Genomic DNA, 18,897 nt, shown 5'->3' with positions numbered 1-18,897 from the left:
TGTTTAGCAACATAAAAGCTACATGACATTTTTTATAGCAAGGTAACAACGGCGCTGTTCTTGAAGCAGATAAACATACAGTTTCATATATATATATATATATAACTCCCTTGAACTGCATTAATAACTGCATTAGTCTGCTATCAGTGGCTCAAGCCTCTGTTACTAGCTCTAAAATGTTCTGGAATCAGCAACGGAGGCGTCGGATGAGATGCGTAAGAACTTAGGCCTACACACGAGCGTTTCAAAGTCAAAAACCTGACAAATGTCTTGAAATACAACATCTGAACATTATCTTGAGGTGTGGCAACTGTAGTATAAGCTTATGTGTGTATATTATATATTTATATATTTATATTTTATTCCTCAATAAATCTTTAGACCTACAATGTTTTTCTATTTTACGCAGTTACAGCAGAAGAGTCCATTTACATTTAAATTAGGGAAATCCCCTACTACTACAAATGAAGCACCTGTGTTTGTATGAGTAGCAATCCTTGTATTTGTATTTGCTGAGAAAGTTTTTGTGTGCATGTGCGGCACGTAATATTTCATGGATCATCAAACAGTAGACTCAGTCGCAGGAGTGTGCATGCCATTATAACTGGTGTCATAATGGAGGTTATGCAGTGTGTGTGTGTGTGTATCAGGTACACCCTACGTTATCGGGACAAAATGTCCCCGTAAAGATCCGAAATCCTTGTCCTTGTGGGGAAATGTTTTGGTTCACATGAGAAAACAGCTTATAAATCATACTAAGTGATGTTTTTTGTAAATGTAAAAATGAAGACAGTTTTCTGTGATGGGTAGGCTTAAGGGTAGTGTTAGTCTAAAGGGATAGAATATACAGTTTGTACAGTATAAAAACCATTATGTCTATGGAAAGTCAGCATAAAACATGAAAACACAACGTGTGAGTGTGTGTTTGTCTCCCCCTCAAAGCTCGATCTGAGCAGGAAACTGTGTGGGAGTAGCACCTGTCTCAAATAAGCCACTCACACACACACACACACACACACACACACACACACACACACACACACACACACACACACACACACACACACTGAAACACACTTACAGCCCAATCTTGGTTTTGATCAGTGACAACTATAAGCTCAAACTGAAGACTTTAACTGAATTCACTTCAGCTTCATATTTTGAACAGTAGTTCAATATTTCTGTATTATTACTGAAATTAACAGTACTATGAGACAAGAAATTGCAATGTACTATAATGGAAAAAGAACATGATAAAACAAAATAATAAAAGTAGATACCCGTAAGAATTTTGTCACTAAAAGTGAAATACAGTGCCTATATCTTTAGCTCTGATTTTTATGCCACAATTTTGTTATTCACAGGAATAATTCAAATGAATTCACTCACTCTTATGAAATTGAAACAATACTTTAAGCTGTTTTTTAAAACATTGTTTTAAAATCATAATTTTTTTTTTTTTTTCCCAAATCTCTTTATTCAATTTTGAACATGAAACAAGAACAAACAAAATCCCTCTACACATATAGAATACAGAAACTTAACACCCTAAAAAATATATAAATAATAATAAATAAAAAAATATATATATATAATAATAATAATAATAAATAATAATAAATCATAATTTTTTTTAACTGTTGTTGTATATAATGTAGACTTATAATTTAAAACTGTATTTTTGTAAACTGTTATTTAATACAATTATTATACATATTATTATAATTAATTAGAATGGTATACACTAAAGTTTGGGTTAAGTAAGAAATGAATAATTTTATTCAGCAAGGATGCTTTAATTTGATCAGATGTGGGGGTAAAGACAGTTATAATGTATCAAGTTCTCCACAAAAATATGAAGCAGCACAGCTGTTTTCAACATTGATATAATAATAAATATTTCTTGAGCAGCAAATCAGCATATTAGAATGATTTCTGAAGGATCATGTGACACTGAAGACTGGAGTAATGATGCTGAAAATTCTTCAGCAAAGGAATAAATGACATTTAAAAAAAATATTCAAATAGAAAACAGTTTAAACTGTAATGACATTTCACAATATGTCTGTTTTTAGTGTTTTAATTACTGTTTAAATTTGAATAGTTGGTTAACCACAAACATGATTAAATCCTGCATCATTGTTCTTGTTGTCTCTCCAGGCCTGGAAGAAGCGTTGGTTTATCCTGCGGAGCGGGCGCATGAGCGGAGACCCGGATGTTCTGGAGTACTACAAGAGTGACCATGCCAAAAAGCCCATTCGCATCATCGACCTGCACTGCTGTGAGCAGGTGGACGCGGGACTCACCTTCAAACGCAAAGAGTTCCAGGACAGCTTTGTGTTCGACATCAAGACGGCCGAGAGAACCTTCTACCTGGTGGCAGAAACGGAGGAGGAGATGACCCGCTGGGTTCGCTCGATCTGCCAACTGTGCGGATTCAACCAGTCAGAGGACAATCATCACGGTAGGAGAATCATTTTGAATCACTTTGGGGTTGACTCTGATCAATACAGCTCATGTATCCATGTTCACCTATAGGCAATGTTACCGTAGTATATTCATGCCATTATCTATGTGGTTTTACAGTAACAGTGCTCTCATCTGGAGCAATGTGCTATTTTTCTTTCCCCTCTGAGCTGATGATACGACAGATAGAATACGATCACAAGTAACCTGATACCATTTCTTATTGCTTTCCTTTTCCCACCCACCACCACCTCTTTTCTCTGTCATTTGAGAAAGTCGGGATGGACCAGCCCTGCCAAATGGATGCAGTGTCTGAAAGGTTTATTGATTTTTTTTTCTCCTTTTGTTTTGTTAAAGAAAAGGGAGTGAACGCTGCCCATCAACGCAGGAACAGCGCTGGTGTTTATTCTAGAGACAGTTGTTTTTGACATAAAGAGGACTTTGTGTTTGTGATCCGGCTGCTTGTGGATTACAGTCAGTGGATTACACCTTTAATTTACAATAAAAGACAGAACTGTAAATTCTAAACTATACAGTATGTATGTGTGTGTATATATATATATATATATATACACACACACACATATATGTATCTATATTCTAGAGACAGTTAAATGATGATTGTTTTTATTGTAAAGAGGAATTTGTTTTTTTTGTTAGATAGATAGATAGATAGATAGATAGACAGACAGACAGACAGATAGATAGATAGATAGATAGATAGATAGATAGATAGATAGATAGATAGATAGATAGATAGATAGATAGATGGATGGATGGATGGATGGATGGATGGATGGATGGATGGATGGATGGATGGATGGATGGATGGATGGATGGATGCATAGATACATGGATGGATGGATGAATGGATGGATGGATGCATAGATAGATGGATGGATGGATGAATGGATGGATGGATGGATGGATGCATAGATAGATAGATGGATGGATGGATGGATGGATGGATGGATGGATGGATGCATAGATAGATAGATAGATGGATGGATGGATGGATGGATGGATGGATGGATGGATGGATGGATGCATAGATAGATAGATAGATAGATAGATAGATAGATAGATAGATAGATGGATAGATGGATGGATGGATGGATGGATGCATAGATAGATAGATAGATAGATAGATAGATAGATAGATGACAGAAGACTTTAAATAAGGAATTTAACAAAATATTTTTAATTTGCTTGTGTATTACAGTCAGTTCTTGTGTAGTTTATATATCACTTTCTATTGAAATATTGTAAATATTTCTATTAAAATCTTTCTATTAAAATAAAATACAGAATTGTAGGCGGGACAATTCTTAAAAAAATATATATTCATAAAATAATATATTAATGAATAATAAAAAATAAAGAAGTTGAACGATGTAGTAATAAACAAAACATTGTTTAATACACCGGAAGATTTTTCAGTTTCCAGGGAATGCACATTCGGACAAATCTTAATAGTCACTTTGGATGACGTCTACAAAATGAATAAATGTAAACATAACTGAGAACTCCATTCATACAGGAATATGGTGTTTTTCTCTCTTTTGTTCACCAGCTCAGTCGTTTCCATCATGGATGTAATGTAAAGTATAGATTTCTTATTGATTCAGTGCAGTGCATATAGTTTTGTAACTATCCTGTTTTCCCCAAGATAGTTAAATCATGCTTTCCATTCTTTTGCTACTCTTTGCACAATTAAAGGAATAGTTCACCCTAAAAATGAATATCTGGTCATCATATACTCACCGGGTTTGAAGTCAGTGATGAGGTCAGTTTCTCATCCAGTTATGACGAGATGTCAATATTTATAGATGTTAATATTTATATCTGGGTGAATGCTTCCTTTAATAGGTTCTTTCTCAGAAAGCCTTGTGTATTTCTGATGTGAAACTGAATGTGTAATTTAGTGGAAATCCAGAAGTAAAAAGGTGTGGGAATATACACAATTATGACTTAAATTATATGTCATCTTTATTATCTAGGGCAGTTTCTCTGATAGAACAGCCTGTTCTCTCTCTGCATTGTGTTTTAAAACAGATTCTCCCTTGAATTAATTTCACACGATTTGTATTCTTCATGTCTGATGGTTGATACATGGTCTTTAGGGGGTGTGCATTAACTGCAGCCAGTGTCCTAGATGTCATTGTATTATTTGCTCCATGTTTTCTTGTTAAAAAGATCAGTTTCCACCCACTGAGGTGTGTACATTTTCACTCGATGAGCAATCGAGGTCGACGGTCTTGGTAATGAGAAAGTCATGCATGGTTTTTGGCAGTCACCGTCCGAAGCATGAGAACCTTATCTGACCCTTTTCAACAGGCCAGCCAGCAGCACTTGACTTGTGGGTCACACGAAATCAAATACACCCTCACACTTTTGGTAAAAGAAAATAATAATGATTATTTGTATATTTTAATATATTGTAATAGTTTTACATTGTATTTACTTTTATACATGTAAAAAAAAAAAATATATGGATCACAAAACCAGTCTTATGTTGCACGGGTATATTTGTGGCAATAGACAACAAAACATTGTATGGGTCAAAATTATAGATTTTTCTTTTATGCCAAAAATCATTAGGATATTAAGTAAAGATCATGTTCCATGAAGATATTTTGTAAATTTCCCACCTTAAATATATAAAACATTTATTTTTGTGAATGGATGCAGCACTATCGCCAATAGAAATGGACAACTTTAAAGGCGATTTTCTCAATATTTCGATTTTTCTGTACCCTCAGATTCCAGATTTTCAAATAGTTGTATCTCGACCAAATATTGTCCTATCCTAACAAACCATACATCAATGGAAAGATTATGTATTCAGCTTTCAGATGATGTATAAATCTCAATTAAAAAAAAAAAAAATTACCCATAAGATTGGTTTTGTGGTCCAGGGTCACACACACACACACACACACACACACACATATATATATATATATATAATTATATACTTTCGAGTTTTTTTTTTTTGTTTTGTTTTTTTGAAGAAATGGAAATCTAAAAATATAGAGAGAATAAAGATAAAATAATTAGATATAAAGATAAAAAACATTAAAATGACAAGAAAAAAAAAATACTAGTACTAATATAAAAATAGTATAAAATCATTGAAAGTCCCTGTGAACTGGAAGTTGCAACCGACTTTACTTTACAACAACAACTTTACAGTGTTGTGATGTATTTTCAATTGAAACGGAATATTGAATAGAGGGCGGGGTTTTACTATAGCGCATTTTTTCTGTGTATTAACTTGCACGGATTAATTGTTCACCACAAGACTAGTAATGTGCGCTAACAAAGTAAATGGGGTCAATTTTGATTTCATGATGAAACAGCAAAATGTTGCTGGGTTTCTTTTAGAATGACCTTTGTCACATAACACCCATTAACACCGAGTTTTACAAACACACACATTTTTGTCCATAGATCTATGGGTGAAAACTCCAGCCGCCTCATGACCTTCTGTGCTCTTACACACACACACACACACACACACACACACACACTGTGTCCAGTGATGTGCTCACATCCACTTCCCTCTTCTGGCAAATGGTAAAGGCTGATTTGAAACAGAACCATTTTTTATGAGATGCAGCCACAGTCTCTTAGAGAATAAAACACACACCGCAACTGCACTATAGATCAGAGCGGCTCTCCTCCCCTCCCCGGATAAAGGCTGCGCTCGACCTCTCTTTTCCCCAAGCAAGTATCAAGTTGTCAGCTGCGCTGTGAGCATGAAAAATGGGAGAGCCCAGTTTGCCTCAGAGCAAGTTAGCATTGATAGTCGGCCCGCAGCGCATTGTGTCTGTTTGCCGGGGCTTTGGGGACTTGTCTTGCTCGTGTGGTGCTTCAAGGGGATGTGTCAAGTGCAAATAGACTGTATGTGTGTGGCTGATCGTTGAAATGTGTATTAAGCGTAGCTAATTTCATATCACATGACTGAAATGTCACTTGACAGCCATGACTAGATAAAATGGAAATCAAATGAAACTGTGGCTTTCAGTAGTACAGAGGTCAACTTATCTACAGTAGATCTATCTTTATTTGATTCAACAAGGATTCATTAAATTGATCAAAAGTGACAGTAAAGACATTTACAATGTTATAAATGATTTCTATTTCAAAAGGACAGCATTTATTTGTTTTTGTAAACATACAAAATAAACTTACTGTATTTTTTTGCTAGTTGTAAGTAATGTTGTATCTTTACCATAACAATGTAATCAGAATTGTATTTATTAAAACCAGTATTTCTCCTTGAGTTTTAAGCATTTTTACATTTATTACAAAATAATACCTATAAGAATGCAGTTACAAATTTATGATTACATCTAGTTTATTCATGAACTGATGTTCTGCTGCCATTTTTTAATAGTCAACTTATTTTAAGATGATCAGTCGTCAAAGCTCAGTAAACACTGCAGGTGTCATGATGGTCAGAGACACACAAGGAGATGCACCTTTAATTTCACTGATTTCTCACTAAAAAACCCCTCAGATTCTGTTTTCAGTCATATCAGGTTTGATTTTGACGTTACATAAAGCGGTGATATCTAAGTGGGTTATTTTTTTTACCTACTTTTTAATTAGTCTTCCCATTAACTCTATTATTTGACGAATGTAAGGATGCAGAACACCAAGAAAAACAAGAGGTGTGCCAATCATAGCATGATAGAGGCATTGCCTCCTATCACATGACTTTTACCCATTCATTCTCTATTACCACCATCAAACCAAACCCACGGCACACCTTAGACCTTTTTAATGCCATTTTTCATAATATTGGAGGGGTCTTGTGTACTTGTGTACCAATTTTTTATGGAGGCACTGCCTCCCTTGCAGTGGGGAGGCAGTGGGAGGGATATAAAACATATAGCTAGACATCTTTAGAGAAACATTATACAGTGCATGCAAAGAATGTACACATAAAGCTTGAGTGAGTTTCTTATTTCATATCATAAATCCATCTACAATACATATTCACATTGTAAAAGTCTTTTTTCAATATCCTCACCCCTCTGTGTCCGTCCAACAGATTGATTGGTGTCGGTTAAGTGTCTGGCCACTGGAGAGAATGGACATCTGTTCTCCTCATGTCACTCCAGCACTCACTGATTTTCAGTTGTATGTTGGTCTTCTGTTTATATAGAGTTCTGCAGGGAAGATGTATTTTTGTAGGCCAAAACCCAGAAACGATAGCATTTTAGCTCTTCCGTTCCATTGTATTTAAATCAATAGGCTTTTTGAGCGGGTTTTTGGTTAAATGCCTGAAATAAGGTCTTTGGAGAACACAAGATAACGATATTTTCATGTTTTATTCTGACATAAAACACATACCCCCTAAAGCTTTTACTTGTCTTGACAAGTGGTTAAATGGGACTAGCACAGAGGTTGTCTGGGACATTAAACTACATTAAACAGTTAAAGTTATAGTCCGCTTTTACAGCCTCATTGTGTTTACAATCATGCTTTTGCAAACTATTATAACTCAAACTTTCAGGGAAAATGTTTATTAAATAAAGACTAAAAGAGTTGTTTGAATCTTAATGGTGGTGACGTTGAAGTCATGCTTTAGTTAGTTTATAATCTACGGTACATTCAGCTTTTTACTTCTGGTGGATGTATTTAGGCTTCATAATTCATAAAAGTCGTGTTCATTCGTGAATATTATCATGATGAACAAAACATGTAAGAATCAAACGTTTAGGTTTGATTTTCTGCAATAATCCAAAAGCCAATGGACATTTTTTTATTGTCTTTTTGTTGAGGGAACCCGGGGTGATGCTGACTTATGGGTTGACCTACAAAAAAACATAATCTCATCAGCACTCTACTGTAAGTGTCCCAGCTGATCTCTGAGGATCTCTGTAGTAGCTCAACAGCGGGAGATCTTTGAACTTGTTCTTACCAGTCTCATCCATGCCAACTATGAATGGTGTAGGTGGTACAGCAGACATTGGTGGAATTTTTAAATAGACTTCATTGATTTGATCTTTGATTATAACAGTGAAGGAAAAATGTTGGAATTTTTAAACAACCTCCATTTTATCTTGTCATGGCTCTGGTTTTGGGAATGGCGTTAAAGCGTTAGTCCACCCACTCACCCTCATGCCGTCCCAGATGTATTGTAAGATCTTCAAATGGTCCTTTATTGGCATTTGTGGTTCTTATATGGAGATGGTTTGGACATGTTTTTTGCAAATGACTTACCTTGTGCACTCCAAATTCACTCACATTAGAACGAGATTAAGAATAAATTCATGTGCGTATGTGTGTGTTGTGAATTAGGCAGAGATTTTTCATGAGAAGTTCTTCTGTGTGTACAAATGTGAAATAATCCATGCAATTATTATTGAATGAAGGCCAATGTCTACTGAAGGGAAACAAAAGATGCATCTAAGAAAAAATAGTAAACTTTTATTCTTTAACTAGAAACCATCACTACTGGCCAACTGTCATATGCACGGTTATGAGAGGGTCGAGTTTATGCATTGTTATGCTTGTGCGAGAAGTGACGATCCACAGTGTTTCCGCATCACTTCTCACATAAGCTTCACAATACATACAAGTTGAACGCACTTTCACAAGACGATCAAGGTTACATTTGACGTAAATGTAAGTGCGTTGTATGATACAACACACTTACATTTACGTCAAATGTAACCTTGATCGTCTTGTGAAAGTGCGTTCAACAGTTGACTGAAGTAATTAATTAAAAAAAATATTTTTCTCGCACTTCTGTGACCAAAATATTTGCTTTCTCTATTTTTCAACCACACCGATCTGTAACGCCCACATTTCACGATCTAATCAATTCCCAATGTATAAAATTAAGTCCCATTTTTTTCCCTTTAAATAACCTGTTTCATCCATAAACACATCAGATTATGCTAGTACAGCTGGTTGTGAACGGCATTTGACTTTAATGCTACATAGGGATACACCGATACCCCCTTTTCCAGAACTAGGCCGATACCGATACCTGTATTTTCATTGCATTTGTAATTTTTAAATATATTGGGTATAGAGAAACCAAAAAAATATGATTCAAATTCATTGGTTTAATTTGTTTAGCAAACAAATATTTCCTTCAGTTATTTTCTTGATTAATTATGCCTGTTAAAATGTATTGTTCAAGCTTCTGTTACTTTCACTTTTCATTCTATTGCTCTGTCTTATTTTATCTTTCATTTAATAGCACAGCACATATTTAGAGCTGCTTCAGCAGGGCTCAATAAAACAAAGATACAAATAAAATAAACTGTGCTTTTCAGGTTTTCGGGTAGGTCTAACAGTTGTTTTCAGGTACATCATTTGAATAAACTAATCAAATGTAAAATAACTGCATAGTCTTGTATATACATTTTTATTAAAGTTTCAAAAGTCATTCAGTCAAGAGCAGTGACTGATTTCTTTGTCCTTTGTTGTTTGATTAACATTAAAAACACAGCAGCAGGAATATTAGGCTGCTGTCCCTTTAAGAACAAATACATGGATCCAATATACTGATACACATGCATTTTATTTCACAACTGTTTATGTTCACTTAAGACATAACCAACTATGTTTACTAAGATACTCGTAAAGACGGTAGTTTTTTACATCATTTTGTGTGAATTCATCATTTCAAGTTCGTTTGTTTGCGCACAGCAAACTTCTTGTCTTCCCTACTTCATAGATATCCTTCTCTGAAACATCCATTCTGATCTCTGTTTCCTCTGTTGTTGTGTTTCTTTGTCACAAGCACTGTACTGTACATGCTGTGTGCTATCGGTTGTTGTTATCATAGCATTTTAATGAGTGCGAGTACATAAGCACAGTATCAGGCCCAATACAATATGGTATACGGTATCGGTATCGATGCATCCCTAGATCTTACAGATGAATAATGGCATGCTTCAGGAATGTGCCTTCAGGCATCTTGCATAACTTTCTTTTTACTTTTTGTTTCATACACACGTTCAAATATGTTAAAAGGCCACTTTTGTTGTTTAAAGTATTGTTATGTCTGTCCCTGTTGCGTTTTATCAAGATATATCACAACTTGAACATAAACAAAAACTAGTTGATAGTCTGGGGTGACATGGAGAGGTGATTAAACATACAAAAACAAAAACAGTTTTCCCCCCTTTATTCATAGGAGTTTTAATTCTAGCATTAAATCAAAGGGGAAAAAAGAACAACAGTAACATTTCAATCCCTGCCCATTGGGAAGCTTTGGGGATTCCCTGGATGAGTAAGGTAGTAAGTTATTTTGCCTAGCAGAAGTTATTTTTCAAGCAGACACTGATGGTTGAAGTTGAAGACTGCAGTGCTGTGCCCTCTGGATAGTCAAAACAATGATTCAGCGCTTAAGTGTGACGTGACTTATCTGTCTGCCCGAGTGTCTGCCTCCAGGTTTCATTTTCTCAGTATGTGTTTACCGAAGAGCTTCTGACTAATGTAGAGCCATATCCTCCCTGTGCTGACGCAAAGAATAGTATGTCTCTTTGTTCATGCGTTTCTGAACAAGCATGCGTGTGTGTAGGGTTGGGCGTTATGACAGTTGGAGGAGTGGGGTAAGATGTGCCACTTTTTACTTAAAGGGATAGTTCACCCAAAAAAATGAAAACTCTGTCATGATTTACTCACCCGCATGACGTTCTAAACCTGTATGGCTTTTTTTATTCTGAAGACAATATTTTGAAGAATGTTTCCGTTTTTGTCTATACAGTAAAAGTCAATGGGGTCCAAACATTGGACCCCATTGACTTTCATTGTATGGAAAAAAAACGAAAAAAACAACAAAAAACGATTATTTAGACCAAGATATAACATTTAATATATAAGATACCTACTTGTGAGCATATTTGTTACCGCATTAGTGTTTTCAAATACATTTTACAGTATGTGTGTGGTTATGCATTTACAGGCTCTTTTGAGTTTGTGTGTGTGTGTAAGGTTGTGTGCTCCAGTGGGGGATGGTGTGGCAGCAGAAGGCTGTTATCGATGCTCTGATCTGTCTGTCAGGGTTTGGTTGGAGTGCATGGGGATGGGATGGCAAGCTGCTCATGGGACAAACACCAAGGTTAGACAAGGGCAACCCAGCCCAGTGCAGCATGAGGATGGCCCCTCCCAAATACACACACAAAATGCCCTTCAATCCTATCGATTTTTGTTGAAATAACGAGACGCCATGCTGCTTTGGGGTCAGATTGCTGATGCCACTCAGTGCTCTGCCGGGGACTGCTGCTCAGCATCCCAGAATCCCCATGCTCATCGCCATAGCAGCATACTTGAAGTGTGTTACCCGATCCAAGCCTGATGGGACCCGATAAACCTTTGGATTGCGGGCCGGGTTTTCATGCCTCAGGTTGTAATTAATCAAATAAAATGATTAACAAATATATAAATTTGATTGTAATCCTTTTTAACAAATAATTCTAATAACAATAACTATATAATAAAGTATTCCTTAAAGTTTTTAAGGAATATCACACATTATTTTTTTTCTTTTCTTTTTAACAATTTTGTGCAGCACTTTGTTTGCCAAAAATATACAATTAATTATATTTTAATTTGATTACATTTTGAAAGTTTAATTAAATTGTTAATGTTTTATGCCTTAATTGGATTATTTTTGATAATTTTGTGTTAAATCATAAATCCAGGACAATTAAGGCAGACAACACAGAATTTCTGTAAAATTAAAACATTTCATAGGGCCCTATTTTTGTAAAAATGTTAATACATAATTAAATTATTAAAGTTTTATGAATTCAATTGACTAGACATGCTTTTTGATTATTAACATTTAATGAAATAATTCAAATGGAATCAAGAAAAAAAAAAAAAAAACGGAAAACGGATTTTATGGGGCCCTAAAATGTTATTTTTATAAACTATTAATAAATTGTTGTTAAATTAAATGTTTCATTATTCTACTTAGACATGCTTTTTATATATGTATAATTTAATCTTTAAATCCAGAATCTGTTAAATATGGGGTTGGTGGAAACAGATTTTGAGGGGGAAAAAAATTGGGGGAAAATATGGTTTTCATAGGGCCCTATTTATAGATGATTCTGCATATTAAGATGAGGTAGGAGAAAGTATTCACATCGAAAAAATGCACACTTCATGTTTAATAGCTTTTTATGGCCACAGTTGGCCATGTTATAGTACAGAATAATTGTAAGTCACAATTTTATAAGCATAAAAGCCAGAGTTGAAAAATCACCGTTATATGACAGTCATTTGCTGCATCCAAATTACAGCCCTACTACAGTGCTATGCATAAGTTTAGACACCCATACTAAAGTTGACTAAAAAGAGGAATAAAAAATCATCTTTTGGAAACTGAACTTAATGCCTTAATTTAAAACATTAGGAAAAATCCAACCTTTAAGGACACCAATTTTCTTTGTGAATGAATAATGTATCGTAAATAAATAAATGTTCTTCCTTAAAATACAGGGTGCATAAGTTTGGACACCCCTATGTTAAATTCCCATAGTGGCAGGCAGATTTTAAGTTGTTTTTTTTTTTTTTTTTTTAGGATACTATGCATCCTGATAAAGTTCCCTTGGCCTTTGGAATTAAAATAGCCCCACATCATCACATAGCCTTCACCATACCTAGAGATTGGCATGGTTTTATTTCAGTTAGCCTAATAGCTAGTTTGATTTGCATTGAGAGATGATCTTATGGAAAGTACCCCATGCCAATCTCTAGGTATGGTGAAGGCTATGTGATGATGTGGGGCTATTTTAATTCCAAAGGCCAAGGGAACTTTATCAGGATGCATATTATCCTAAAAAAAAAATAAAAAAAAAATACTTAAAAATAAAAATCTGCCTGCCTCTATGGGAATTTAACATAGGGGTGTCCAAACTTATGCACCCTGTATTTTAAGGAAGAACATTTATTTATTTACGATACATTATTCATTCACAAAGAAAATCGGTGTCCTTAAAGGTTGGATTTTTCCTAATTTTTTAAATTAAGGCATTAAGTTCAATTTCCAAAAGATGATTTTTTATTCCTCTTTTTAGTCAACTTTAGCATGGGTGTCTAAACGTATGCATAGCACTGTATATACAGTAGGCGAAATCAGTATGAGAAAATAGTCTGTTTTGATTCAGAGTATTCATAAAACAGTAGGCGAAAAGTACCCAGATGGCCTACTATACTACAAGCTTATGAGGTGCACATCCACTGGACACTTTACTATCCCACGAGGCCACAGAAGAGGAGCTGTGAATGGCAGTGAAGGAACACAACTGACAACGTAGGTCACAAGATAATGACAACATGACTGATGCAGTACATCCGGATTACATACATACATTCATACTATATAGTATACTTTTTTAGCGGTCGTGAGGTATGCACTCAGAGATTATGCAATTTTAGACAAAGCAATTGGGATATTTTTCAACTTTGTAAAGTCTTCGTAGAGCCTTGACTAGAGTCCACCTTTTCAGGAATATTACCTTTGGACGTTAATGCCCGATGAGATCATCCGCTCAAAAAATAGCACCGTTATCGCATTTATGTCACTGACGAATGAAAAGAGGGGTGTAATTTTGCTCTGTGTGTGGTGTGCTCGTAGATCTTTATGTAAATCTGTCTTGGCCACCGGGAGTGGATGAAAAGTGAGTCAAAATGAAAATGGAAAGAGCAGAGAGCCTCGATCAATCATTGTGTCATTTACGTCACCAAGCTCTAGCTATTCGCTTCTCCACGAAAGAGACACCTGGCCTCTTACAGAAGGCTGAATAGATGAGAAAACAGCAAAATCCTACATCAAAATGTATGTTTATCAACAGGTGACTTCCTCTTTAAGTTAAAAGTAATGGCCTAGCTATTAGTGAACATGATTCAGACACATAAGCTGTGGTTCTCAAGAGGGAGATTTGGGTTCATTCCCAGCTATATTGTGCACTGATCCTCAATAATGGACTACCCAATAATGTCAAATCTCAGTTTAACTTTCTCTATCCAATAGAAGTGGTAAAAGAAATAAAAATAAAATAAAATAACGTATTAAAGGGTTAGTTCACCCCAAAAAATGAAAATTCTGTCATTAATTACTCACCCTCGTGTCATTCCAAAACCGTAAGACTTTCGTTCATCTTCAGAACACAAATGAAGATCTTTTTAATGAGAGATTTCTGACCCTCCATTGACAGCTACGCAACTATCACTCTGACGCTTCAAAACGTTAATAAACAGATTGTAAAACTAACCCATATGAATTGAGCGGTTTAATCCAAATTCGACTCAATTGCTTTATATGATGAACAGATTGAATTTAGGCTTTTTTTTTCACATAAAAACATTCATCAACTCACACATCAGTTGTGGTAAACAGAAGCTTAATCATGCTTGCTTGAAGTGCGAGAACCAATGAGGTTCATTCTCGTGTTACGCAACACGTTTGTGCTTCAGCAAGAACCAATGAGGTTCATTCTCGTGTTACGCAGCACGTTTGAGCTTTAGCAAGAACCAATGAGGTTCATTCTCGTGTTACGCAGCACGTTTGAGCTTCTAAAGAACCAATGAGGTCCATTCTCGTGTTACGCAGCACGTTTGAGCTTCAGCAAGAACCAATGAGGTTCATTCTCGTGTTACACAACACATTTGAGCTTCAGCAAGAACCAATGAGGTTCATTCTCGTGTTACGCAGCACGTTTGAGCTTCAGCAAGAACCAATGAGGTTCATTCTCGTGTTACGCAGCACGTTTGAGCTTTAGCAAGAACCAGTGAGGTTCATTCTCGTGTTACGCAGCACATTTGAGCTTCAGAAAGAACCAATGAGGTTCATTCTCGTGTTACGCAGCACGTTTGAGCTTCAGCAAGAACCAATGAGGTTCATTCTCGTGTTACGCAGCACGTTTGAGCTTTAGCAAGAACCAATGAGGTTCATTCTCGTGTTACGCAGCACGTTTGAGCTTTAGCAAGAACCAATGAGGTTCATTCTCGTGTTACGCAGCACGTTTGAGCTTCAGCAAGAACCAATGAGGTTCATTCTCGTGTTACGCAGCACGTTTGAGCTTCTAAAGAACCAATGATGTTCATTCTCATGTTACGCAGCATGTTCGAGCTTCAGCAAGAACCAATGAAGTTCATTCTCGTGTTACGCAGCACGTTTGAGCTTTAGCAAGAACCAATGAGGTTCATTCTCGTGTTACGCAGCACGTTTGAGCTTCTAAAGAACCAATGAGGTTCATTCTCGTGTTACGCAGCACGTTTGAGCTTCAGCAAGAACCAATGAGGTTCATTCTCGTGTTACGCAGCACGTTTGAGCTTCAGCAAGAACCAATGAGGTTCATTCTCATGTTACGCAGCATGTTCGAGCTTCAGCAAGAACCAATGAAGTTCATTCTCGTGTTACGCAGCACGTTTGAGCTTCTAAAGAACCAATGAGGTTCATTCTCGTGTTACGCAGCACGTTTGAGCTTCAGCAAGAACCAATGAGGTTCATTCTCGTGTTACGCAGCACGTTTGAGCTTCAGCAAGAACCAATGAGGTTCATTCTCATGTTACGCAGCATGTTCGAGCTTCAGCAAGAACCAATGAAGTTCATTCTCGTGTTACGCAGCACGTTTGAGCTTTAGCAAGAACCAATGAGGTTCATTCTCGTGTTACGCAGCACGTTTGAGCTTCAGCAAGAACCAATGAGGTTCATTCTCGTGTTACGCAGCACGTTTGAGCTTCTAAAGAACCAATGAGGTTCATTCTCGTGTTATGAAGCACGTTTGAGCTTCAGCAAGAACCAATGAGGTTCATTCTCGTGTTACGCAGCACGTTTGAGCTTCAGCAAGAACCAGTGAGGTTCATTCTCGTGTTACGCAGCACGTTTGAGCTTAAGCAAGAACCAATGAGGTTCATTCTCGTGTTACGCAACACATTTGAGCTTTAGCAAGAACCAGTGAGGTTCATTCTCGTGTTACGCAGCACGTTTGAGCTTCAGCAAGAACCAATGAGGTTCATTCTCGTGTTACGCAGCACGTTTGAGCTTCAGCAAGAACCAATGAGGTTCATTCTCGTGTTACGCAACACATTTGAGCTTTAGCAAGAACCAGTGAGGTTCATTCTCGTGTTACGCAGCACGTTTGAGCTTCAGCAAGAACCAATGAGGTTCATTCTCGTGTTACGCAGCACGTTTGAGCTTTAGCAAGAACCAATGAGGTTCATTCTCGTGTTACGCAGCACGTTTGAGCTTCAGCAAGAACCAGTGAGGTTCATTCTCGTGTTACGCAGCACGTTTGAGCTTTAGCAAGAACCAATGAGGTTCATTCTCGTGTTACGCAGCACGTTTGAGCTTCAGCAAGAACCAATGAGGTTCATTCTCGTGTTACGCAGCACGTTTGAGCTTCTAAAGAACCAATGAGGTTCATTCTCGTGTTACGCAGCACGTTTGAGCTTCAGCAAGAACCAATGAGGTTCATTCTCGTGTTACGCAGCACGTTTGAGCTTCAGCAAGAACCAATGAGGTTCATTCTCGTGTTACGCAACACATTTGAGCTTTAGCAAGAACCAGTGAGGTTCATTCTCATGTTACGCAGCACGTTTGAGCTTTAGCAAGAACCAGTGAGGTTCATTCTCGTGTTACGCAGCACGTTTGAGCTTCAGCAAGAACCAATGAGGTTCATTCTCGTGTTACGCAGCACGTTTGAGCTTTAGCAAGAACCAATGAGGTTCATTCTCGTGTTACGCAGCACGTTTGAGCTTCAGCAAGAACCAATGAGGTTCATTCTCGTGTTACGCAGCACGTTTGAGCTTCAGCAAGAACCAATGAGGTTCATTCTTGTGTTACGCAGCACGTTTGAGCTTCAGCAAGAACCAATGAGGTTCATTCTCATGTTACGCAGCACGTTTGAGCTTCAGCAAGAACCAATGAGGTTCATTCTCGTGTTACGCAGCACGTTTGAGCTTCAGCAAGAACCAATGAGGTTCATTCTCGTGTTACGCAGCACGTTTGAGCTTCAGCAAGAACCAATGAGGTTCATTCTCGTGTTACGCAGCACATTTGAGCTTCAGCAAGAACCAATAAGGTTCATTCTCGTGTTACGCAGCACGTTTGAGATTCAGCAAGAACCAATGAGGTTCATTCTCGTGTTACGCAGCACGTTTGAGATTCAGCAAGAACCAATGAGGTTTGTTCTCATGCGGCAAGCAGGTTTAGTTGAGCTTCTGTTTCTATGTGAATATAAGCCAAAATAAATCTGTTCATCATATAAAGCGATCCAGTCTCTTCAGAAAATTTGGAGTAAACCGCTCGATTCATATGGATTCGTTTTACGATCTCTTTATTATCGTTTGAAGCGTCAAAGTGTCAGTTGCGTGGCTGTCAGCGGAGGGACAGAAATCACTCAGATTTCATTAAAAAGATCTTCATTTGTGTCCCGACGATGAATGGAAGTCTTACGGGTTTGGAACAACATGAGAGTGAGTAATAAATGACAGAATGTTTATTTGAACTAACCCTTTAATTAAAAACTATTTAAAATGAATTTTAAAATGCTTACAATAGTAGTAGTATAAGTGAGCATATTTAAATGACATTAAATTATATTACTGCAAATTAAATTCAATTAAATGTAACTGAATTAAACAATTTAATTGTTAAAATGAGTATGTCCTGAGCCTGTTCCTAAAAACATTCTTAAACACATTTTTAGCATTATTAGAGACTAAGCAACCCACAGTAAGTACACACTGAGAAAGTTCTTTATCCACACTATAATCTGTTTCCTCTAAAGGCACTTCATGTCAGAATCAGCTCTCACGTTTTACACTGTTTACCTTTTCATTCATGAGCTTATGCATAGTCAAAACACACTGTGTGTGGCATGGGACGTCTCTGTCTGTTGATACTCTCACATAAACAGTTGCCTTTTTTAGTTGCCAAGCATCTCAATAGTCGCCTTGTGTTGGAATCAGTTCCTAACGTCCTTTACTTCTTTTCTCTTTTCCTTTATTTTGTCCATGTTGATTAATTACCCCTCGGCTGTATTGCTGGCCAACCAAAACGCCAAAGAGAACCCGAATGAAATCTGTCCAAAGCCGCCACCTCAGCACGAAGCCTTTGTGTTTCCTGACCAAACAAAGATGAGATGAAAGGAGATTTGTTCAGACAATAACATCTGAAAACAAATGCATCTCTTCTGATGACGATGTCCTAATGGGAGCTGTAGCATCTGCTCGAAAGCTTACTTGCAGTAGTCGTATATGCATTGTTCAGCTAACATCGTGGGCTTGTTATTGTGGAACTCGCACTGTTATGCTGAAAAAAGGAGCTTCTGGTTTTGCTATTTGATGATGTTATGCCAGGTGTCAAGATGGCAAAACAGGCAAAAGTCTCCCACTCAAGATCATACTTAAGGGATGATAGAGTACACTGTTGACTAGACTGAA

At 36.9% G+C, this 18,897-nt stretch overlaps 1 protein-coding gene across 1 annotated transcript in view; it reads left to right on the top strand.

Moving 5' to 3' along the window:
- Positions 1-18,897, top strand: part of gab2 (GRB2-associated binding protein 2) — a 68,381-nt gene that overhangs the window by 28,820 nt on the left and 20,664 nt on the right. Inside the window, exon 2 of the mRNA XM_079885381.1 lies at positions 2,161-2,464. Coding sequence (XP_079741507.1) covers positions 2,161-2,464 — 304 coding nt within the window. The remainder of the gene's footprint in view (positions 1-2,160; positions 2,465-18,897) is intronic.

The sequence above is a fragment of the Squalius cephalus genome (genome assembly GCF_949319135.1).
Source record: "Squalius cephalus genome assembly, chromosome: 11".
NCBI lineage: Eukaryota > Metazoa > Chordata > Actinopteri > Cypriniformes > Leuciscidae > Squalius > Squalius cephalus.
This window is presented reverse-complemented; position numbering and strand designations above follow the sequence as displayed.